This window comes from Rosa rugosa, chromosome 6 (assembly GCF_958449725.1).
Source record: "Rosa rugosa chromosome 6, drRosRugo1.1, whole genome shotgun sequence".
In the NCBI taxonomy this organism is placed as follows: domain Eukaryota; kingdom Viridiplantae; phylum Streptophyta; class Magnoliopsida; order Rosales; family Rosaceae; genus Rosa; species Rosa rugosa.
The window spans coordinates 38,177,396-38,201,537 of NC_084825.1; the positions used below are offsets into that span (position 1 = coordinate 38,177,396).

Sequence of the window (24,142 nt, forward strand, 5' to 3'; positions counted from 1 at the left end):
CTGACACACGTTCAATTCCTGAGGTCTGGCATGCTATGCAAGTTTGTTACATGCATATTTTGCCCAGTGTCCAAAGTAGTTCATGTTCACTTTTTGACTACACTTTAATTACAATGTGAACAAGCCACCACTGGCTTAGAAGAAGTCTGGTGGGGAGCCTTGTATTTCTCCTTTGCAAATTCGAGCCTACAATGAAAAATGTCGTGTTCGTTTGCTCCAGGAGGAAAGTGTCCAGATGAAGTCCCATTAATAGCGATATTGTAACCACCGAATTATCTCTTTATCAAGCACAACGCAAATCTGACATTCAACTGGCAATTTAAAAATCAAAATTGCCAATAAATACAGTTTTGAGCAAACTTCTGTATATATTGCATAGTTTTTACAGTTCCTTGTATGATTGTTGCACATTGATTGACATCTGTTCTCCATTTTCCAGTTAAATTGTCAACTTAATTAGACAATTACAACTTGGCGAAAGGATTGCGCAGTTATGTAACTGCACGAAATCATTTGTGTAAAAGAATTGATTGAACAAGATTGCACGGCTACAAAATCAAACAATGATCTATACCCTTGATTAATTACACAATGCAACAAACTTTTAGTATCTTGGAAGCTGTCTTGAGGCATAAGGATTGTTCTCGGACGATGTGAGAGGAACAGTGGAAAATTCAGAATCAAAATGTTCTGGCTGCCGAAAATTATTCTGGAAAGGTGGAAGATTTGAGTTCTGGATTGGAGATAAATTTGTCCTCGAGAAGTCAGCTGTAGAACCAGTGGTGGATGGCTTTTGGTCAGGTTCCAATGGATTTCTTTTATATGTATCTTCCTGAGACCGGCCCGAATCATCTGCAGACTCCCTTCTCCCTCTTTCTTCAGTTTCTTTGAGAAGAAAATCAACCCACAAATCTGCGAAGGACTGAACTTGGAAGAGAACAAGTTAATGGAACAGATTCGAGGGGAAGATGCTAATAACTAGAGGATAATAAGTCAACAATTGAAAGGAAAAGGAATATACATGGTTCTCAGATGCCGCATTTGCAGATCCTCCAGCTGAACTGCCTCCCAAAATGCCGCCAACAAGGCGGCCAGGCAGGCCTAAAACACCACGAACAACACCTTTGCCACCTTGAGCAATGCCTATTCTCTGCTTGTCTTCATCAGTGAATCCCAGCATACGAGTCATAAGATCCAAAACCTGGCCACATAAGCACAATAATCTACATAAGCCCTATCATACTAAAACTTAAGTGACAAGAGGCAGGGGAAGGGGGGCGGGGGAGGGGGAACATTTGTCGATCAGAATTACTAAACCAAACTTAACAAAAAGGGATGAACATTGTTTTTGTAGCTCCCGATACAATACCTCTTTACTGTGGTTTCTCTGAAAGTATGTTACCAGTAACTTGATCACAATGCGCCTGTAAATAATACCAATCATCATTAAGCTTGGACTCTTGATAAAAACAGCTTTACAATGAATCAAGTATTGTAAATAAAACAACAATCCTGTCCTACAATACAAAAAAGGACCAAATAAAAGAATAAAAACCCCATGCTCAAAGAACACAAGCCATAACTGTAATTTGAGGGCAGACGAACCTGTCAACAAGAAAGTCTGAATCTATTGACATTCTATTAAGCCTGGTCATACTCTGCTCAACAGCTCGCCGTAGTTTTGCATTATCTTCCTCAAGTTTATTCACTCTGCTTTTCCAATCCAGTACTATCTTTTCAGCTTGTGAAAGCTTGGACACAATTTCTTCCTTTTCGGCCTTTGATACCTCGGCCTGATGATCTGCATCCTAGTACCAGCACATAACTTGTAAATTGTATGTTTATGGAATTCAAGCAGTCAATTGACAAAACATATTAACATGGCTTGAATTTTAATGAAATTAAAACATTGTATTTCCAATGAACTTATATTCGATAATTGCTGCAACTCTATACGAATTACAAAATCAAACAAAGACGGTTTGCACAATCATAATTAAGTGGTCAGAAACCAGTGTAAAAGATTGTAAGTGTCATGAATAAGGCAAGAAGCAAATCCATGGTAAACAAAATCGTATTTGACATAAAAGGGAACATGAGAATCATACTTTCAAGAGACGAGAAAGCCTAGCTGATTCCTCTCTTGCCCTAGCCAAATCTCCTTCCAAATGTTCCTATTCAAAGAATCAAACTCGCATATTAAATTAGTAGTCTGACTCATACTCCTAAACAAGCAGGCAGACAAAATTTACATGTAGTTACCTTCGCTTCAATTTCTGCATAGTATTGACCAAGAGCAGTTTGAAGATTCAACAGTTCAACATTTTTGGCATCTATTGTGCTCATACAACTTGCAAGTCTTTTATTCAGATCATCAATAAGTTCCTTTGATTTCTGAAGTTCATTGTTGTTGATCATCTTGACATCCTCCTGACTTGCAATTGCCTTCTTCAGAGCTTTCTCCAAATGTAATATTTGAGCTCTTAGATGTTCATTAGCTTGTCGAAGTTCTTCAATGATTTTGCTGTCTTCATCCATTTTCTCTGATTCCTCAGATTCCTAGATAACATAGCCAAAAAGATATTTCATGATAAATCTTTACCGGATGTTTGAAACATGCAAGACATGGTAACTTCAGATATTCCAATTCCAGCCGAAAATAACCCTCGTAAACAAAGAAAACAAGGGAAAGAAAAGAAGCTCCGAATACAGAGCAAGAGATTTATTTGTAGACAGTAAATAAAAACACACTCGTACACAGAGATATGAGGGAAAAGGCAAGAAGATCAAAAGTTGAACATTATATTAAAGCTTTGGTAAAATAATATGGACTATGGAGTGTCAAGACCGAATTATTGTTCTCTGACAATGGTTCACTTTTTACAGCCCTTTGGCCCTCTAAACACAAAGTGGTCAATGAAATTATCATTATTAACCTGGTCCTCTTGCATTAAAAACTCATTTAGGCGAAGAAAGTAAATAAAATAAAAATACATTGTCCTATGATAAATATGCGTTTCATGGTCTTTTCGAAACACAATCTTCAATCAGAGTATCAATATAAGAGTCAATAAAGTACAAAGATGGATGAAAATTGATTTAGTAGTCAAAGTTTCATGTAATATGTCATGTACCCAATGCAAAATAATGAATATTTGAAACAAATGTACCTTTTCTAATAAATGCTGTTTGAGGCGTTTCAATTCTTGCAAGGCTTTGTCCCTTTCCTGGCGTGCTACCTTCAAATCACTATCAAATTTTCGCAAAGATAGCTCCATTTCTTCCTTCCCAGGAAAACTTTCTGATGCATCTAAGGGTTTTTTATCAGTTGAGGTCCTGCTCGTTCTCAAAGCTGCCTCAAGTTCATTCTTCTCCATCTATACAATGACATAAGTTGGAATTATATAAGGGAGGAATAAGTAGCAAAACAAATTTTTAACAATAATTCATGACATGTTACAAATAAGTGTGACAGTAGCAACCTTAAGACTATTGTTTTCCTTCTCCAGGGTTGCGATCAATCTTTTAAAGTTCTCTGCATTTACATCCTCCCGCCTATTCAATTCCATTTGGAATCGACTTATCTCAGAAGTTTTGTCATTCAATTCATTGTGTATTTTGCTAATCTCAATGGAGGTCTGCCAAAAGAAAAAAGAGCACATACCAAAAAGCATGGGTCAGAGAACCATAAACACAAACTACACGTACATTATACTCACACACACACACACACACCCACACACACCCACATACATATGTCGTAAATCATGATATTATAAAGCAACGGGGCAGCATGAAAATCTGCACTAGTATTGCCATCCAGAGTACATAGCATTCTATAATCAACTACATGCCAATAATAAACTCACTTTTTCTCTATCCAACTTCATAAATTTGAGCTCTTCCTGGATGGTCCCATTCAATTTCTGCTCCTCTGAGAACAAATGAAGAATAAGGAAATTAGAAAAATTTCAAAACTGACGGTTGAAAAGTCACTTCCGAATCTTCAGTTTCCAGCAGTGTACCTTGTAATTTTTGCTGTACATTTTCCAACTGGTTGTGTTCTTTTTCTAGTTCCATCCGCAATTGCTTCATCTCAAGTCCTAGTAAATCTGCAAGCTCCTAGAAGGCATTCATACATCTGTCGTCAAGTTCTTTCATCACTAAAAGAAACCAAGAATACTACAGGAGACTAAGGTTTTCTTGGGAAAGAAAAAAAAGGTTGATTCTTATAGACCATAAAATTTTGTTTGGATGACAATTATAGCAGAATCACAACTAGAAAAATTCTCCTAAATCTACTAAACCTACAATGTAGGAAAGTGAAAATATATATATATATAAAGCTTTTAAAAGCTAAAAGATAAAACAGAAAACAATGTGCATTACCCTTTCATTCCCCTGCATGTCTGAAAGATGCGCAATCCCATTGCTTATCCCATTCCCATCCTGTGTATAGACAATACCATTCTGTTTCTGGTGTCCAGAATAGCTGGTTTTTGCTTGACCTGTCGATCTTTGCTGTCGGTTGGGTGACTGATTACTACTTCCCTGAACAATCCAAGCTTACTTAGCTCAAGCATTGTCTCTCATTGATTAAAAAAAAAAAAAACAATAAAGAAAGAAGCTAAAATGGTACATGCTCACTTAGTTGATGCAGAATCAAGACATGCTAAAAAAAAAAAAAACAATTAAGCAGCAATTAAAGGAAATTTTATTATCTTTACTACTTTAACAAAAAAGATGCAAGAGCAAGGGATTCTATTATGACATTGCCAGATAGCTAAAATGAATGTTAATAGCGGCAAGCTTGCAGCACATATTGAGTGGAATTGATGTCAACTGATGCAACTAAACTTCATATATAAACCACTACCTTGTGCAAGTTGGTCCCATTTGCTGCCGCTTTGTAATTTTCAATTCTAGAGGCATTTAGAGATGCAGTAGTTGTGTCCAGATTTTGTTTCAATGAGCCATTTTCTTTATTCAATCTAGAAATTTGATCCTGTCAAATGCCAAAAGCCATGTATGGCAATTTAGTATCAAAAATGGCACGGGTGTAGAATTTAAAAATCCAATTACTTAAGTGAACAAGTCAAACAAAGAAATGAATTGGACACTATAAGTTGATAGAAGAGCAAACAGGTACCTCCTTTTCCTTTAACAAAGCTGCATAGTTTTTTGATAATGCTTTAATTTCTGCCTCAGATTCCTGAAGTCTCTTAATCTCAGCTCGGTATTGTTCAATCTAAAAGGACATAATAATACACAATAAAAATATTACTCATAAAATATTCCGTCAAATAAGATAAACAAAACAGCAGCAGCAAGAAGACACAAACCATAACAAAGAACAAAAGACAACAGCAATGACCAGCAACCCATCAAGACAATAGTCAAATGCATACACAAGTCGGATTTTCCACAGGTACAGACGTCAAATTAACAAGGACATACAGGCAACAGACTGCTGCCTCATATTTAAAAACTATCTATCGTCCCAAGCAGCATCACATATAAACTACTACTAGATTATATCCATACTGATAGTCATGCTTTTAGATCTTGTAGCTGATACACACATCGCATACCAACTTTCCAAAACCTAACTTCCTAGAAGTTAAAACTGCTGCTGGTAGTAAGATAAAACACTAACCAGAACTTGCTCCAGCTCACCGATTATTCATCTTACTGTTATTCTAAGTAACTGATAGACTGCTCCTAATTTCGACAAAATTTAAACCTAAAAAGAAGACTCAATTGCACTACAACTACAAATTAAAGCAAATGAGCACCAGCATTCGATACGCATATCCCTCATGAGCCCAGTAAATGCCAGTTCCTATGTAAATTCTATTACTTTCAACCTAAACTTCTAACTAATATGATTCCGATAACGAAAAATAAACCACATTTAGCAAATCTACCTCCAGTTCAAAGTTTCAACTTCTCAGCCACAAGCAGGTTCCAAATGATTCAAAGGCTCACTAACATTAATAATCAAATTCTCAGCAATCTACATAATTTCTTAACTCTACAAAGCATTACCAGCTACTCAATCCAAAACGCATGAACAACACCGACAAAATTCTCACACCAAAAAAAATCCGAAAACCGAAGAGAGAGCTTAGTAAAAATCAATGCCAAACCTCAGGACTAACACCGGAGCCACCGACGCCATTCGACACCGGCGAGCGCGACGACGGCGACTTGGAATGCGCGAAGCTGTGGGAGTTTCTCCGATCAGAAATGGACGAACCTTGGCCGCCTCCTCCATTGGTTGAGGCGTAGATCTCAAACTCCTCTTCGTCGCTGTCGTCGTGCACGTCCTGCGCGATCTTGTTGAGATTCTCTTTGAGGTTGGCAATCGTCCCCCACATCATTCACAAATACGAGCGAGAGAGTGTTTTGCGAAGAATTTGGGGTCGGAAAATAGGGGGCAAATCGGAGACGGTGATCGGAGCGGCGTCGGCGGATGGAGAAGGGTGGAGTGGGGGATTGGAATTGAAATTCGGTAGATCTGAGAGGGAAGGAGACAGGGGAAGAAGAAGAGGGGACGGAGGTGGTGGTGGAATTTTAGTAAATTAAATATAATAAATAAATAAAACTTGGAATTTAAAAAATAAATAAATAAATTGGTTCTAGAGGACACGTTATGGGACCAATGGCATTATATTGATATACTCACAAGTCACATTGTCACCAATAAATTTGTACGTTTCATCATGGAAAAAACATAAACTTGTACCTTTTCCTTATAATACAAAGCAAAGGTGAAGATAATGCAGGGAATTGGGGAAAAGGGTAAGAAATTTTTGAGGAATGGTCAAGATGAGAGGGTAAACTGAACAGTCAAGTTTTGTGAAGTTTCTATTTAGAGATTGTTTTGATGAAAAATATAAGTAAATTTGAATGATGTAGATATTTGGTTATTATTTCTATATTTGTTTTTGTTTTTCGTGAGCGCGTGCAGAACTTGAAGGTAAATGCAAGATTTATGAGTAGTGAATGGTCGTAACTCGTAACTTATAACGTAAAATTTTGTTTTTGTTATATGAGTGTACGTGTTTTTAAATGTAATTTATCTTTGATCAATGTAAGAAAAATATCATAATTTTTTTTCTTTTTTTGGTCTGAAGAAAAAGATCATAATGACATCTTATATTTGCTCTTAGTTTGTCATTATTATTATTTTCTTTTTCTTTTTCCTGTCTGAGCTGATAAGGTTGTCATGGATAATACTTCTTTTGAGAAATTTCTCACAATATATATGCACTCATATTGTTAACATGAAATAAACCCCAGTATATATGCGCTCATATTATTATTTACTTTTAGTATGCTATGGCTCTCTGCCAGTAATAATTACCTATCACTTTTGGTTAGGGTGAAGTGGGTTTTGTCCCGGTATGCACATTCTGTGTGCCTTGTCTGGCCTAGCGAGGCGGCGAGCTATTTGCTTGATCAAATGGACGCAACCTCCTAGTGGCAGGATGAAATTGAGTATCGCCGAATTTATTTCAATGCGGCAACATAGTGGGAAAGCTGTGCTATTTGTAATGATGCTTCTTCGTAATAGAGTTATCTTTCTGGTATGTCACCGCTATGTCAAAGCAAATAGAGTAGCCATTTGTGCACTCTTTGCTAATTGGTGCTTGTTAGAATACATAGGTTTTGTGGAGAATCCTGGTATTATTTCAGGATGTTCTCTTTATGCTTATTGTAATTTGGGATTCAGGCTCTACGTCCCCCCCTTGTATTCTGCAATTTCATTAATCAAGGCTTGAGGGCAGCCGCACCAGCCCCATTTCAAAAAAAAAAAAAAAAAAAAAAAAACCCCAATAAAAAACTTATGGTATATGTGTTTATAAGGTAAATAATAATAAGAATAGATTAGACTGCATCCTTTATTTTAGCTATGTTATCATGGTGAATATTATGGTGAGAACATGCCACAAATCCATAAAACTCATTACTTTGCATGAGATATTGGGAAAAACTAGTTAATACATTGTTGCCATCATTTTCCGTTACAATTCATTAACAATGGCAAATGAAAAACCAACAGTAACAAATAAGGGTCTATTTTAGTACTAAGATGAAATATCTATCTCAATTACATCAGAAACAATAAGAACTTTTTAATAAAAGGATCAAAAACAATACTAAATTACTAAGTTAAATCTAATGTTGTGTGTTACATACACTAAAATGTATGAACAATCTTGGTCTTGCATTTGATGTAATAAGGAACTTGGTTTTTCGTCCATGTACATTAATCTATTGGTACAATTTATGATTTACATTTCATAAATTCATAAAATCAAGCTAGCTTTTGCTTCTTAATTGTTGATGTGGCATATATGATGATGAACAAGTAGCCTGTGGGTACTAATGGATTCAAAAATCTGGATTTATATATGGAACATGCAGTGGGTCGAATCACAACTTTAAGTCTAAAGGCCAGGGATTTACAGAGTCGAGTGGATGATAATGACCGTCTAAACTATTTGGGTGTAGCTCAAAATTGGACGGTTATACAATGTAATTGAGTTTTGACCAATCACCAATCTAAGAAAAAAGAAAATTAGAAATTACACGATCTTATTTCAATGACCAACGTGAGAAGTTTCACACAATATATGCACACATACTGTCATCATAATCCGAACAACAATGAGAAAAATGTGGTGTATGCAGTCTTTTAAGGAAAGGATAGAACAGATAATATGGATTGTATCTTTGTTGGTTTAAGGGTCCAGTAGGGTAGAGTCTGTAGGGGAAAAAATCAAGTAGCTCATTCTCCAAGACTTCTACTCAATATATACTACTCAATATATATCCAAGCTGATTATGATATTCTTTTTTATATATTCTTTTACTCAAATCATTATAAACACATTTGCAAGGTTTCCGGCCATTTTCCCATATGGGATTCACATTCTCAACATTTTTTTTTTCATGAAAAATTTCAGACAATATATACACGCATATTGTTAACGTGAAATTGAACAAACAATGAAAAAAAAGACATTCGTGTTTTAAAGGGTTAGTAGCGATAATATGGATATTGCATCCTTTATTTTGATCACATCAGACAGAAAGTGAATGTAATTGTCCTCATAGGAATTTCTGATGAGATATTAGAAGAAACTAATTAGTTCTAAACTAAAAATTTAGTCTAGTTGTATATTCTATATGCCATATTTTTACATAGTATTGTTGCCGATTATTTTTCTACATCCTCGGAGCTCTTAGGGTTTTCAGAAAAAAGTTTGGTGAAGTAACTTTCTTCTTGGCGGCGCTTGTCTTGTGGTACCCCAACGCTCGTGAGAGTCAACGGCTTCACCAATGCTTGGAGGCTGCTACCAGACAGGTGTGTGGTGGGTTGGTGGTGGAGGACGCGATGCGGCTTGGATTTATGGCCGACCTATGTTTTGGGTGGTAGCGGTTGTGCTAGCCATGGTCTTGGTGTTTCATGCCGGATCAGGAGGCGGGATTGGTAATCTCCTGTATCAAATCTGGGCGGCGATGGTTATGGTTGGCGGGGTGTAGCTTTGCATGTGGATTTTGGGAGGTGGTTCGTTTGCGGAGGTTTGGGTGGTAGCAGTTTTGTTGCTTCTCAGGTTTGATGGAGTGCATTGGTACCGGCGCAAATCCGGCAATGAATGATCTTGGTAGTATGGTGATAGTTTGTCTCGACAGATGTGTGGGTTCCGGTGGTATATATTTGTCTTTTAGACCTGATTTTTTGGTTTAGTTTTTTGGGTTAATCTAATAAGTCCCTACTCTTTCGAGCTAGGGTTTTGGAGTCTTGGTATGGTAGTGTGTCGTGTCATTTCCAGAGATTTAATTTACCTTCTTGTGGTCAAAGTAATAAAGATAAACTCCTACACGCGGTCTGGTGGTTTTGGGTCATGGTATGTGTGCCAAGAAGAGGAGTTTTAAAATTTTTATGCACATGCAAATACCAACAATAAAAACATATACACTAAAACAAAACTTGGTTGTTTGTCTTTCACAAGGCGAAGAATAATAATTTCTTCATTCAGTTTGCTTGGTAACATATTTTGAATCTCTAAATTTTGCTGCGGGAAAGTAGATAACATATATGTAAACTGTTTTACAAGATTACGAGTGTGTGTGTTCTTCAAAAGATTTTGGGACAGGAAAATTCGAAAATTGTGGGAAGTCACAGACGTTGATCAGAGAACGTTGCCGGAATGAGAAGTTGGACTGGGAATAGAAAAGAAAATTTGGTAGATCTGTGAGAAACAGAGGATCAGTACAAAAAGTAAATAAAACTTGTAAAATAAAAAAAAAGTTGTTTTATGGGGTTAGAGCACTCGTTCGGTGGATAGAAATCAAGAATGCAGGCAACAGAGAATGGATCGATATTAAACTTAATTAACGAGTAGCTACTGATAATTCGATCTGATGGTTCCCTTCGTCCATTTATATTTCATCGAAAGCGTGTGGGCACTACTACTGATTCTGATGGTGTTTGATGGAGGTTATGGAAGAGATAGTAGATACTCTAGATTCACAACTTAAAAGGTGTGCTCCTGGTATAGGGTGAACTTTGTGGTCATGTCGACACTAGTTTGATAATATATATCAAAGCAATTGTATGTGTATAAATGGTCAAATTATCGTGAACAGATAAGAAAATCCAGGAAATGCTTTAACTACGTACTAAGCAAGGAATTGGTACTCGATCACCTTCCTCCTGGTCTTATATAGAGGCTTCTCATCATGAGAGTCTCATGTTCTTCTCACCTGCAAGCAGTAATAGCTGGTCCTGGATGCTACTGAATGTGATCAGTTAAGCAGACTAAGAAAAGGCCGTTATTCTAATGAGGCGATCTGCAAAACTTTGAACGATTTTGAACTTAAATCCTAGATGATAGTAGTGATAAAATTCAATAGGTTACAGCATCTTAAGCCCCACTATTTTGTGCTCAGCAGTTGTGTGGCCTTTACTTTCGTTATTCTAGCATATATCACTGCTTTGATCAGCAGTTGTGATGCCATCCCAAGCAGCATCCATGTCAGGTGCCACGATTGCTTGATGCTTCTCTTCCTTAACTGTGGCTCGTACTCTATCAAGAAATTTTCTCCTTCTGGAAGAAAATTAGTGGCTCGAATAGCTGCATAAAAATGAAGACAGCCACAACTTGGACTCAGTCGGAACGTGGGATGAAAATTACCAGCGCTGAATAAAATCATCACATCACCTTCATGAGAAACTTCACACAATACAGCAGTGAAAAAACGTTTGTGTGTCATTTTAAAGGATCAGAATTAATAATGGACAGTATAGATTGCATACTTATTTTGGTTTTGCTCGGAAAACTAGGTCTTTAGAGACAAATATTGTAACTTTATTTTATGAGATGTCAGAAGAAACTAAATAATTCTAAACTAGAATGTCAGGTTTATGTTACCTTCAACATGCAGCCTTCTCTTGCCACTATTTCTCCTTCCCAACCCATTGAAAATAGCATATCGAACTTTAGTTTTAGCAAATCAAACTCAAATTCTATGAGAACATGCCTTAAGTGGTTAGAAATGATTTTTTTTATTACAATTAAAAAAAAAATTATATTACAACGTTCACTATGTTCCATGGCTTTTTCACAACTGATTAATATAGAAGGAAAAGTCACTAGATTATTCTAGTACTGTTGTCGTGCCAGCCAATGACTCAAACGATTAAGTGAGTTAGATATGGTCCTATGGACCATAATTCATAAACAATGACTTAGAATAGAGATCAATGAGTTACCTCCTCATTATGTAGATAATGCTTTGTAATATTGTAAAATGAGAGCTTGAGTCGCAATACTATAATCCTTGGAATTCAAGTAAAATTTAGAATTAAATTCACTATTTTTTGTGGGCTAGGCTGTTTTAAGAAAGGTGAGAATGAAGTAGCTCAACCCTCTAACATGATTGTATCCAAGTTAACTGTAAAAAGTAGAAAACTTAATTAGAGGCAATAACCTCTTACGTACAGAAACTTGGTTTAAAAAGATGAACTAGTTGACAGAGGGAGATAAATGATTCCAAACTTCTTTGGCCTGAACATCAATCCCCAAATAGCTAGCGGTCTGCTAGGAAATTTTCCTCCCAAAGACTATAAGTAGCAATGGAGACGCTTCGGATCAGATTGGCCAAGTAAATGATACCTTCGAACAAAACCTTAATAAGCCAGGGGACAACTGTTAGGCCTATAATATTGTCAATCCAGTGCAATGCTTCACAAAGAGAAGCAGCCTCTGCAACTAGGCAGACGCAAAACCTAATTGTTTAGTACCAGCTACAAGTGGATGAAAATGCTGATCTCGAACTACAAAACCAGCCGCAGAAGAACCATTCGGATCATCAAAATTGAGTTCGGTATGAGGAGGATAAAGAAGCTCCCACTTGAATAGTTTTATCATTTCTCGCAAGTGAAATGGGGGTTAACACTCCCCGGTATAAATTGCCAAACATAGCAGCAAGCAACCGCAAGGACTTGGTGGAAACTAGAATGTTGCTAATTGTGCATTGTATGCCAAAGCTGTCAACACAGAACTAAAATTTTACCAAAATCAATACGCCAAGTTTGACTACCATGAGTTCTGAATGAACTAGCCGGTCAAGAAAAGATCTACACGTCCAGTGTAAAGGACTTATTTCCACACTGCCAATTAGTCTTAGCAAAAGGGTACATAAGGGGCCAACAGTTTCTTCAAAAGAGTTAAAAAATGGACAATCAGCATATAAAATATACAATCGAATGCATAATGCTGCACTCTTAAAGATTAAAGCATTACAAGTTAAAACGTTAAGTTTTACCATCCATATATGAACCAAGGCAATATTAAAGAAAATGGGAAGTTTCGAGCATGGAAAATAAAATTCCTTCAAAAATTGTGATTTACAAAGTCTTGCCAGAGTCACCTGTTAGTAGATGGTGATATGTCTGTTAACAATCCAGTAAAAACTATACAAGCTACTCCTAACAGACCAAAAACAGAAAACCAAGTCGAGTGTCTGCTATTTAAGTAGTCTCAGTAGGCAACCTTTCACCATTTTTTCAGCAAAATTTGCCTGAATCAGCAGTCCAATCATTTAGGTTGCAGAAGGTAGGAGGCCCAGATATCATCTGCAGGAGGTGGAGGTTGCACCCAGTGTCCTGGTATCCGGCTGCACCGTACATAGCAGAAGCATAAAGTTATGTGTCATTTATCCGAATTAAGCAAGTTATTAGCTATCTTAATTGCTGATGTAGAACATCATAACAACAACAGGAAAAGCCTCTGGGAAGCCTTTTGCCCTAATATGTATCCGGCTGCACCATACATAGCAGAAGCATAAAGTTACGTGTCATTTATCAGAATTAAGCAAGTTATTAGCTATCTTAATTGCTGATGTAGAACATCATAACAACAGGTAAAGCCTCTGGGAAGCCTTTTGCCCTAATATGGTTCTGATGGTGTATGGTGGAACAGGTAAATTGAGAACATAAGTGTAAAGACCAGGCACTATTTGTTATTGGAGGTAAAAATTGTAGTCATGTCAACACTGGTTTGATGGCATCAAAGTAATGTGGTAAAAATGGTAACATTAAAGTGGACAAATAGGAAAATCAGAATGGCTTCAACTAATAAGAAATGAATTGGTACTCACCTTCCTCCTGGTCTTATATAGGCATCCCATGTTCTTCTCACCTGCAAGCAATAAGTCGTGATTATGATTCAAGACCAGAACAGACGAGATGCTAGTAAATGTGAATAGTTAAAGACTTAAGAAAGCCTTTATCTGAAGGGGGTAATCTACAAACTTGGAAGTATTCCATATAAATTTACCTCAATAAGGGTGCCCATATCAGTATTGCTGCCATGATAATAGTGATAAAATTCCATAGGTAAATTTGCCACAGCATCATAAGCTCCACTGTAACCCTCTCCCTGTAGAACTTGTTTTCCAGATTCCTTGTTAGTGACTGCAGTAGAGTTGCCTTCATTAGTGCTTGGAATTGTCGGGCCTTTACTTTCCTTACTCTCGCCTTTAGCACTGCTTTGATTAATAGAGTCAGGTCTGAAATTCTCGGTTGTTTTCCTCGATTGCTCAGCAGTTGCAATGGCATCCCTAGCAGCATCCATGTCAGCTGCCAAGATTGCTTGATGCTCCTCCTCCTCAACTGCAGCTCGTACTCTTTCAAGAAATTTATCATCCTCTTCTGGGAGAAAATGGCCTGCATAAAGACAAAAACAACCACAAGTTAGACTTAGCAGGATGATGAGGAGGACTAAAGTCTAAAATATTTGGCTGTAGCTGAACATAGAGACAGAAGAAGAGGTACATAAACACCATATCACTACACTCATCAACAATCTAAACAGCTTGAAAGATGTCGTGCCAAGAGGCAGTCTAAGACGATGATACATGATAACAGGATTTTATTGCTAACATAGACATGACAGCACAAACAAGATAGCAGCCTATAAAAATCCAAAAGAGAACAAACCTTGTTTCTTCATTTTTTCAATCCTGATGGAGCGCAACTCTTGCAATTTCTCAACAATCAATACTGTCTCAAGCTGAAATATGAACATGGAACTCAATTGTCTGCTTGACATTTTTTAACGTTAAAAACGAAACACAACACAGCATGTTGGCTAAAACTCTTACCTCGGATTCTAGTCTCTTTCTCTCTTCCTTTGCTTTAAGGCTTGCAATTTTCTTCATGTCTTCCATCTGCAATCGCATATGCCATGCTTACATTACTAAGAAAAAGACACAAACAACATAGCAGCTTAAGAGAAACACTTCAATACCTTGCGTTTGGCAATATCCTTTGCAATTTCCCTAGCTCTCCATTCATCAGCTTCATCAAACCCTTCACGTTCCTTCATTTCACCATACCAAAAGCAAAATAAACAAACCAAGATAACCACTTAAACATCCCAACTTAATGTAAAGAGGGGAGAGACCAAACCAACCCACCTTTGCAATCATCTCCGCAATGCGCTTCCTCTTTCTTTTCCTCCACCGTTTATTCCTCTTGGACTTGCATATCTTATTGGATAATTGGACAGCCGCAGATTTTTCCTCCCAGGGACACATTTCGTGCGTGATCACTCTAAACGGTTCAAGCTCAACTAGTAGTTTAGCCATTAAAGAGTTTGCAGCTTCCACTGATTGCAACACTTGGGCCTCCAAATCAATCTTCCTATCTTTCAAAAACTCAGAAAACCCACTGACAGAAGCATCATCAGACCCCTTACCATCTCTGATCAACATCAGCATCTCAAGCTCTTTCTGCCTATAAATCCAACCACAATGTTAATGAAGTTTCCAGAGAACTTCAAATTGGAATTCAACAGTTCAGAAACTCACATTGCTTTTGCAAGACCAAGAGTGTCCTGCAAATTCTTCAGCTGATCACGCACATTTGCGGTCTCCCAGAAAGTGCTCGTGACCGGAGGGTTGGGGGGCACCATAGGAGCGTTGGGAGGCATCATTGGAGGGTTAGGCGGCAACATTCGAGGCCATGGAGGTGGAGGTGCCATAGGTTGGTATGGATTTGGATTCATGGCTACCAAACTGTGAGTTGCGAATACAAATTCCATTCTTCTATTTATCTGCAAAGTGAAAATAGCATATGATTTGCATCCCAAACACGAATTGGCATTCAAAGTTCCAGGTCAGCTTATGCGAAATTGTTACATCACACAAACTTCCTGGAATGAGAAATCAATAAAACAATGCTTTTGGGGTCCAGTTCAACCATGCAGAAATCAAAATATTACCTGCAATAACTTTCCACCAGCAGCAAATGATCGCAAACCAATGGTATCCTACAAAAAGGAACCAAAACTTCAATATCATCAAAGCAGATCATAAGGAACATGTCTGAAAAATAGGCAACATTTTGAATCCAAAAGAAAAAAACTGAGTTCTTGCATACTAACCTTGCTTCTGATTACAATGAGGAACTGAGCTGCAGGATCTCTTTTGATTACATTTGACATGGTATCTAGGAACCAACCACCACCTTTAACTCTTTGCCTTGCGACATGAAGACCGGGGATATCTCTTGCATATAGAGCTACAACATAGCCATCCCTTAACAGTTCACCAGGCTTTCCACTCAGCCTCTTTCTGGATTTTAGAAGCTGGTCGGAAGGCGACTCTTGCATTAAATCTATAGGTGTTTTCCTACTTCTTGAGTCTTCAGGGGAAGCAAACCGAGAACTGGAACTAAACGCTTGATCTGTGCCACTCATAGTCGTATCTTCCTCCCGCTGCGAGGTACTTTCTTTTGCTAGTGAAGGTTCATCTGATTTCTTCTGGGATTTCTGATGTGTGTGCCTCTTTTTGGCTTTCTTACCTCATCTACTTCGTCTTCCATCAGACCGAGTAGTTGAATTTTGAGACAAACCCAAACCTTGCTGGCTAGGAGACTTGGATTGATTGGTTTCTTTATTCAGGGAGCTTTCTGGACTTGCATGACTAACATCAGTTAATTGCTGAACAAGGGTTAGCTGTAAGGGATTTTCTTGCTCCAGTTTATCAGAGGGTTCATTTTCATCACCTATTTCACTTTCCTCCTCATCCTCATCAGATACAACATTTTTTGGAACAACCCCATCAAAGAAGAATGTCTGCAATACGGATATTGCTTTCTCCCTTATCTCCAGCCATACTTCTTCGCTATAATCTGCACTGTGCGGAAGTATCAATACATTGAGCATCTCCTTTACCTGAATTTAACCAATGACAATATATATCTTAGGAACACCCTGGTATATAACTTGATACTCCACACTTCTATCATTCAGATATGGGTAGCCACTTTACAGTAAGGAAGAAAAAAAAAGTAGCATCACAAATCACACACACACATCCATAAAAGGTATTCCTTCCCATCCCCTCCCCGTTTCAATGGGCATATGCCCATAAGTTGTCACGTGTCAACAACACCACCAAACCCAATAATTAGGCAACAGGGCAACATCATCAAGGACACATTGTTGATAAGAATGGTAAACTTTAAAGTTAGGCAACAGGGCAAGGTTAGAATGAAAACCATGCAAAAGCTCAAGGGATTGGAGAAACTTAAACATAAGTTGAGACATGCATATAGGATTATTAATGCATGGATTCAAACAATTATCATAGTGTGAAAACAGAACATGATTTAGAGATTTGGTAAAGGGTATAGAGAACGTGATAATCATGTCTGTCTCTCTGCTCCTTTGGCAGAAGAAAAAAAATCTGTGATCAGAAATGAGACAGCAATACACTCACTCACTCACTTGATAAGAAATTTTTTTCTTTTTGCTAACTAGAAAGGCCTGACCTTTTTACAAGACAAGAAACAGGAGACAATTCCTTCAATGGAGCAAAACAGGTACTATAAAGGGAGACTGAAAAGCATACTCAATCAGTCAACTACAAGTACTTGCCAACAAATTGACACAACCTACGGTAACAAGCCCATAACCCATAACTAGTTAACATACCCATGCTTCCATCCATTGCGGCCCTTCAGCACCATCCAAAGCACACCCAGCTAAAGTTCCATAAATCAAAAGCTGTTTCACAAAACAATCATCCAACAGCTGACTGCTACCCGTGTTTACAAGAAATGCTCCTGCACAAGAGGACCCATAATTATTCTATGCTAAAAACAAAACAAAACAAAAAACCAAAAAAGAAGAAGAAAGAACCAAATATGTTCCTTAAACAAGGACCAAGATGGAAGATAAATGTACCAGGCTTTACGTGCTGTAAACATTCAGCATTGAGAATCTGAATTGTTTCATTTGTCAGAGCACAATGAAGCGAAATGAGGTCACTCGCAGCAAGTAAGTCATTTAGAGTATCCATCTTTTGGGCAGCAGAAGGAAAGCCATAAGACCTACTCACTTTTCCGTTCACCTAATTGAATGTGTTTAAACAGAAACATCAATACATGCAAGATGCAAAAGAGGTTTGAAACCAGGAAATGCATCAAGGCAATCTTTCAATCACCATCAACATAACTGGAAAAAACTCATTTGTAGCCTATTTAGATCAATATGAAATGAATTCACTAAGCTCAAACATATTGCTTAATAAAGATATCAACAAACCTCTAGCATTGCATTCAAAACTTCAGAACAAACTTACAACCACAATGACTTACAGCTTGAACTAAGCTAACTCGAAACTCAAAGAAGTAAATTTGATGGAATCGGTACCTCTACATCAAAATACAGCACACTGATATCTTGAAGGCCAAGCTCCTAGTAGCCAGAGACCTGGCCGCTGCAGATCTACCAATAATCCCCAAAACCAAGCCCGGGCATCGCCTCATCCCACGGCAAAGCGGCTGAACCGAACCAAGCCACCCGGAAGCCGAAAGCGTTTGGCGCGAGAGCAAGTGCGTCCTCCTCAGCAACCCTAGAAACAGCGCCATAACCATATCGGCGATCTCCTCGGCGCGGGAGGAGACGAAGGAAACAAGGCCCAGGCTTAATCGAACTGTCAATTAATCGATCACATACCATATTTCCTCAGGTCACAAGAGCCCACAATTACTTGAGACATGTCCAGATACGCCCAGGGGCGTAGCTAGGATTCTAAAATGGGGTGGGCAAAATGTATTGTGGCAATTTTTTTGGGCGAAGCCCAAAAAAAATTTTTGATGTCTCTGTAGCCAAACCTGCATAATATCAATGAATCTCATCAACCTATTCCCAATTATCAACAATTCAACATCAACCCATTCCCAATTATCGACATCAACCCACCCATTCCCAATTCCCAATTACGACCTCAGTCACCTCACCCTAAACACCAAACATGACGAATTCACAATTCAAACATCATCAAGACAACAACCCATTCCCACCATTAGCAATGACAATCAATTATCAAACATTCAACAAGACAACAACCCATTCCCGCTACAGCAATGACAATCAATCAACCGAAAATCCAAAACATTCCCAAATCCCAATTATCAACCCGTCATCAACAACCCATCAGCAATGATAAATTGTTAATCATTAATCAATCAACAAAAATCCAATACCTAGCCACCTGAGATCTGGAACTCTTGAAGGCTGGAAGGGGGAAGCAAATGGGGACAGCGCCACAGTGCCACAGCCCACGGGGGAGAACCACTGAAGTTGAGCCTAAGAGTCGACCTACATCATCTGGGATTGATGGAATTTGCGCAATGGAGCCGTGGAGGTGGGCAGGTGAGCGGTGGCGGAGGAGGTGGCTCAGGCGTGGAGCGGACCGAGCGGTGGAGGTGGCAAGAGCGGACTGCCGGAACTAGCTACACTCAAGGGGGAAGCAAATGGGGACAGCACCACAGCCACGGGGAAGAAATCGGAGAAGGAGAGAGCTGAGAGTTGACCTACAATCTTCAGTATTTTTTTTTTTTTTTTATTGGGCTATACCCATACTTAATCGATTTTGGGCCAAATTTTCCCTTGGGCTGTAGCCCAAGTAGCCCTTGTCTTGGCTACGCCCCTGGATACGCCTGCTCGCTCTGTCAGCATCTTGTCCAAGCCTGCTCGTTCTCTCCTCCAGCAACTTCTTCCGCCTCTCCTCCTGCAAGTCTCTCTGTTCAGTTCCTGTTATGATAAGAGAAGGTACATGTTTGATAAGAGACAAGGGCTACGCCCCTGGATACGCCTGCTCGCTCTGTCAGCACCTTGTCCAAGCCTGCTCGTTCTCTCCTCCAGCAACTTCTTCCGCCTCTCCTCCTGCAAGTCTCTCTGTTCAGTTCCTGTTATGATAAGAGAAGGTACATGTTTGATAAGAGACAAGGGCTACGCCCCTGGATACGCCTGCTCGCTCTGTCAGCACCTTGTCCAAGCCTGCTCGTTCTCTCCTCCAGCAACTTCTTCCGCCTCTCCTCCTGCAAGTCTCTCTGTTCAGTTCCTGTTATGATAAGAGAAGGTACATGTTTGATAAGAGACAAGGGCTACGCCCCTGGATACGCCTGCTCGCTCTGTCAGCACCTTGTCCAAGCCTGCTCGTTCTCTCCTCCAGCAACTTCTTCCGCCTCTCCTCCTGCAAGTCTCTCTGTTCAGTTCCTGTTATGATAAGAGAAGGTACATGTTTGATAAGAGACAAGGGCTACGCCCCTGGATACGCCTGCTCGCTCTGTCAGCACCTTGTCCAAGCCTGCTCGTTCTCTCCTCCAGCAACTTCTTCCGCCTCTCCTCCTGCAAGTCTCTCTGTTCAGTTCCTGTTATGATAAGAGAAGGTACATGTTTGATAAGAGACAAGGGCTACGCCCCTGGATACGCCTGCTCGCTCTGTCAGCACCTTGTCCAAGCCTGCTCGTTCTCTCCTCCAGCAACTTCTTCCGCCTCTCCTCCTGCAAGTCTCTCTGTTCAGTTCCTGTTATGATAAGAGAAGGTACATGTTTGATAAGAGACAAGGGCTACGCCCCTGGATACGCCTGCTCGCTCTGTCAGCACCTTGTCCAAGCCTGCTCGTTCTCTCCTCCAGCAACTTCTTCCGCCTCTCCTCCTGCAAGTCTCTCTGTTCAGTTCCTGTTATGATAAGAGAAGGTACATGTTTGATAAGAGACAAGGGCTACGCCCCTGGATACGCCTGCTCGCTCTGTCAGCACCTTGTCCAAGCCTGCTCGTTCTCTCCTCCAGCAACTTCTTCCGCCTCTCCTCCTGCAAGTCTCTCTGTTCAGTTCCTGTTATGATAAGAGAAGGTACATGTTTGATTTTGTGGAAATCCTCCCCGTCTTCCCCAAGCCTACTACAGAATTCACTTGACATGTACTTGACAGTCAACTCCTTGAGGGTAGCAACGTATTGAAGCCCATCTGGAACTGCCCTCAATTGCTCGCAGAAATCAATGCACAATCTGCGGAGACGAGGCATGGCTCCTTCCTCCACCCTCCACTCTTTCAATTCTGGCAACCTACCGAGGGAAAGAAATTCAAGATTGGGAAATCCTCCATTGCTGCAAACCAGTGTGTTTGAAGGAAGGCTGGAGAAAACTTCAAATTGAAGGTAAAGCACTCTCAAGTGTGGCAGCTTCTCAAGTATTTCTATCAGGTCCCCCTTCAGTTGAGTAGAAGACAGCTTTATCTTGATCAGGTTTGGAAAGGAGACGAGGTTCTCCGGTAACTCCTTGATTGAGGGCCCCACCAGTCGCAGCTTGTATATAAAACGAAACCCCGATAGATCCATTAATGAATCATGACCATACAGTTTCAGAGATAGAGAACGAAGATGGTGGAATGTGGGACTACTACTTCTCGATCTCAAGAATTCCTCCAGTTTTTTCCAGTGTTCTGACCCTACCCCATCCCTGATGGATAGTTTCCGAAGACTGTATAATTCAACAAGGGCATTAAAATCACAGTTTCCACATTTAACATTGACTAACGTCTGCAAGTTGCAAGCTGTAGCCAATGAGAGCTCCCCACGTAGCTTGTAATAATACCGGGGTAGATATAAATGCCTCAATTGTTCCATCTTCTTAAACACATTTGGGATGTTCATGAATTTCCCTTTAGTATAACAACGTAAATCTAAAGTCTGCAAACACACCAAGTTAGCTACAGATGATGGCAAGTTTTCTACTGCACTTTTCTTTACACTTAAAAACCGCAAGTGGACCAGATTTCCAATTGTGCTCGGTAACTCTTCGAGTCCATACATACCTTCAAACTTCAAGACTCTAAGTAATTTGAAGTCATTGAATACAGACCGGATGACTTTTTTATTCCAGATTCGATGAAAGTTGTGTGGGCCGAAGTATAAGAGTGACCTCAGGGGAGCACCTCTTGTGGTGGGAACTAATTGATCAACTGTTTTGTTCACATACATTGCCACTCTTCGAACTCTACCGACTTGTGTTGTGTTGTTTCTCGTCCCTGTATGAAAATTGACAACATGTAAAAAGTTCTCCCCTTCGGCTTTTAACAAGCACAAGTCTCGCATAAGATCATGAAGACGACAAGTTTTAATTTTCCCAGATAAACCAATGTCCACAACTTGGACCATACACCTTTCCACCAATTCACTCAAGCAACTATATGATACATCTTCCATCATTTCTGTTGACTTCGTGGATATAAAACCTTCTGCCATCCATAACCAAGTCAGTCTTTTCACCGGTATCTCATAATCTTCAGGAAAATTTGCCAAGTACAAAAAGCATAGCTTTAAGCGATATGGTAAGTTGTCATAACTGAGTTCCAAGACCCATGAAGCACCTCCATGTTTTTGACCTTTGTATTCTGGTTCAAGGTCTGTGCCTCTCCTTATATATACATTAACATTCTTATGCACAGTTTCCCACTCATCAATTGTGTCTTTTCTAGCTAGTAGTCCTGCGAGCACGATAATAGCTAATGGCAAACCTGCACAATGTTGAAGCATATTCTTTCCCAGTTCTTCCTTCTTTGAATAAATTTGAGAGTCTGAATCTGAAAAATAAAGTAAAATGGACAGCAAAGTAAAGTCAATTTTGCATCCTTGTTCAGTGTCAATCGTGTCATAAACTTAAGTATATATAGAATTGTAGTTTCATGACAAATAAAATTAAAGTTTTTAGGAATAGGATTAGCCCAAGCAGCTAGTGAGAAAGTTTTGAAAATTGCATTAGGACAGGCTTGATCGATAGGTCTGTCCTGAGATTTTCTAATCGCCATCCAACAATTAATTCATATATATTGAATGCATGTGACGGTAACACTTGGAAAATAGTAACATTCCAGCTGAGAACAAACTATGGAAAGAAGAAGAAATTGCAATGACAAGTGGAATGCTATAGTTTCTAATATTAGACTCGAAGGATAAACATAAAGAGTAAAGATGAAAGAGTTTATGAGAATATACTTGTATCATCCATTTCAAAGAATGCTATCTTCCGAAACAAATTCCAGCTTTCATCTGCACTTAGCGCCCGAGATTCGTAGAGTAAGCTATTTCCCCTTGCAAGTGAAGCTACTTCTCTGTTGCGAGTGGTCAATAATATGCGGCTCTCAGTTTCCTCATCCACTGAAAATCCACCATTAAAAGAGTTCCATGCATCAAGAGTCCAAATATCATCCAGCACCACCAAACATTTTCTGTGTCGTTGGAAATTGCACAACCTCTCTGCTATTTCATCATTACTCAGATTTGCAATTCCTTGTCTTTGCTCATCGGACACACCGCTAAGTTTAATAAAAATTTCTTTCATAACTGTTGTACCGTCACATTGTTGAGATATACACACCCAAGCAAAACAATCAAAATGAGACTTGACTTTCTTATGATTGTAAATTTGTTTTGCTAGAGTGGTCTTTCCCGAGCCGCCCATGCCCCAAATAGAAACCACTTGAGGGCCTTTTTCTTCCACCAAATTTGTAGCTAACATCTCTGTGTCGTCCCCTAACCCAACAACGTGGTGCTCAATAACATGAGGATAGGTTAGCCTGCGTTCTCGCTGCCTCATTGAAGTAGCAGCACCTTCATTCCCCCTTTCTTGCTTTATGTCATAGCTTTGCATATCCGATCTGAGCTTAGAAAGCTTGGTCGTAATGCTCTCGATTTCCAATCCGATCTTGTAACGATCCACTCCTTTGCACAAGAAACAAGCAAACCTTTTGAGAACTACCTTCACACTTGCTTCCCTCTTGAAAGCTACTTTCAAGACAAAAGATTCAATGGCATCCTCCAAATCATAAGCAGCTTCTCTAATAATATTAACCCATAAGCGTACCACTTCTTCATTTTCTTGTCGTGCATCTGCATCTTTCAGGAAGCCTTGCATCAAGAGTAGCTCGGTTTGTGCAAGCTCAACTTTATCGCCGACTCCATTGAAGAACATTGCTTGCTGAATCATCAAGCTTCCGAGCGGCCTGAGCCCATGGATCACCATTGAAACGACAGCTTCAGCCATGTTGGAGAAGTCTGCTAATCTGCAGCTTTTTCTTTTTTTTGTTTTCTGGATTGATTAATATGAATGATTGATCAGGTCTCTCTTAGGGTGTATATATGAAATGCTTTTAACCAAGTCTCTTTTCTCAGCATTTTCCTCACAAGTATACGCACAAGTCATGAGAGAAAAGGATAGGTCGGCGTGACCACAAGTTATGGAAGTTTTTAAGCGCGTGGAAAGCTTTTAA

General features: G+C 39.2%; 3 protein-coding genes across 8 annotated transcripts; all 3 read right to left on the minus strand.

Moving 5' to 3' along the window:
• Window positions 1-347: 347 nt before the first annotated feature.
• On the minus strand, window positions 348-6,574 carry LOC133717091 (golgin candidate 4). 2 transcript variants are annotated; one of them, XM_062143726.1, is made up of 14 exons: window positions 6,150-6,574; window positions 5,150-5,248; window positions 4,874-5,005; window positions 4,390-4,551; window positions 4,026-4,122; window positions 3,870-3,934; window positions 3,483-3,638; window positions 3,171-3,377; window positions 2,263-2,559; window positions 2,109-2,174; window positions 1,606-1,808; window positions 1,370-1,424; window positions 1,022-1,201; window positions 348-922 (listed from the first exon to the last, which is right to left on the minus strand). In XM_062143726.1, exons 1-14 carry the CDS (start codon window positions 6,381-6,383, stop codon window positions 605-607), a joined length of 2,271 nt encoding a protein of 756 aa, XP_061999710.1. In that variant the 5' UTR covers window positions 6,384-6,574; the 3' UTR covers window positions 348-604. The 2 variants fall into 2 exon arrangements, with proteins under 2 accessions (XP_061999710.1, XP_061999711.1); XM_062143727.1 differs by having other exon boundaries at window positions 4,877-5,005; window positions 6,150-6,573.
• Window positions 6,575-12,892: 6,318 nt separating this feature from the next.
• Window positions 12,893-24,084, minus strand: LOC133713402 (U11/U12 small nuclear ribonucleoprotein 59 kDa protein-like). Of its 5 annotated transcripts, XM_062139409.1 has the most exons (14): window positions 19,076-20,557; window positions 18,240-18,703; window positions 17,772-17,937; window positions 17,520-17,650; window positions 15,966-16,757; window positions 15,804-15,851; window positions 15,391-15,635; window positions 14,998-15,316; window positions 14,829-14,900; window positions 14,683-14,748; window positions 14,519-14,591; window positions 13,857-14,245; window positions 13,678-13,718; window positions 12,893-13,194 (listed from the first exon to the last, which is right to left on the minus strand). In XM_062139409.1, exons 5-14 carry the CDS (start codon window positions 16,278-16,280, stop codon window positions 13,116-13,118), a joined length of 1,647 nt encoding a protein of 548 aa, XP_061995393.1. In that variant the 5' UTR covers window positions 16,281-16,757; window positions 17,520-17,650; window positions 17,772-17,937; window positions 18,240-18,703; window positions 19,076-20,557; the 3' UTR covers window positions 12,893-13,115. The 5 variants fall into 5 exon arrangements, 1 of the variants encoding a protein (XP_061995393.1); XR_009848003.1 differs by lacking the exons at window positions 12,893-13,194; window positions 13,678-13,718; window positions 13,857-14,245; ... (4 more) ...; window positions 15,391-15,635; window positions 15,804-15,851 and adding an exon at window positions 22,869-24,084 and having other exon boundaries at window positions 16,327-16,757; window positions 19,076-22,450; XR_009848001.1 differs by lacking the exons at window positions 12,893-13,194; window positions 13,678-13,718; window positions 13,857-14,245; ... (4 more) ...; window positions 15,391-15,635; window positions 15,804-15,851 and adding an exon at window positions 22,869-24,082 and having other exon boundaries at window positions 16,327-16,757; window positions 19,084-22,456.
• LOC133716737 (C-terminal binding protein AN-like) lies at window positions 16,386-18,457 on the minus strand. The gene is made up of 5 exons (XM_062143406.1): window positions 18,256-18,457; window positions 18,132-18,151; window positions 17,772-17,937; window positions 17,520-17,650; window positions 16,386-16,757 (listed from the first exon to the last, which is right to left on the minus strand). Exons 1-5 carry the CDS (start codon window positions 18,455-18,457, stop codon window positions 16,386-16,388), a joined length of 891 nt encoding a protein of 296 aa, XP_061999390.1.
• Window positions 24,085-24,142: the final 58 nt, after the last annotated feature.

Bases quoted from the DNA above. Each gene is read 5' to 3' on its own strand.
- LOC133716737 (XM_062143406.1), bottom strand. From the start codon at position 18,457: ATGGCGCTGTTTCTAGGGTTGCTGAGGAGGACGCACTTGCTCTCGCGC. The intron at 17,938-18,131 runs GTTTGTTGATAT...ACATTCAATTAG, and splicing joins TTTTGAATGCAATGCTAGAG to GTGAACGGAAAAGTGAGTAG. The intron at 17,651-17,771 runs GTACATTTATCT...CCTCTTGTGCAG, and splicing joins TTTACAGCACGTAAAGCCTG to GAGCATTTCTTGTAAACACG.
- LOC133717091 (XM_062143726.1), bottom strand. From the start codon at position 6,383: ATGATGTGGGGGACGATTGCCAACCTCAAAGAGAATCTCAACAAGATC. The intron at 2,175-2,262 runs GTAACTACATGT...TTCTTTGAATAG, and splicing joins ATGCAGAAATTGAAGCGAAG to GAACATTTGGAAGGAGATTT. The intron at 1,202-1,369 runs GTATTGTATCGG...TTATGTGGCCAG, and splicing joins AGAGAAACCACAGTAAAGAG to GTTTTGGATCTTATGACTCG.
- LOC133713402 (XM_062139409.1), bottom strand. From the start codon at position 16,280: ATGAGTGGCACAGATCAAGCGTTTAGTTCCAGTTCTCGGTTTGCTTCC. The intron at 15,852-15,965 runs GTTAGTATGCAA...TCCTTTTTGTAG, and splicing joins TCATTGTAATCAGAAGCAAG to GATACCATTGGTTTGCGATC. The intron at 13,195-13,677 runs GTGAGTACCAAT...TGTACGGTGCAG, and splicing joins TATATAAGACCAGGAGGAAG to CCGGATACCAGGACACTGGG.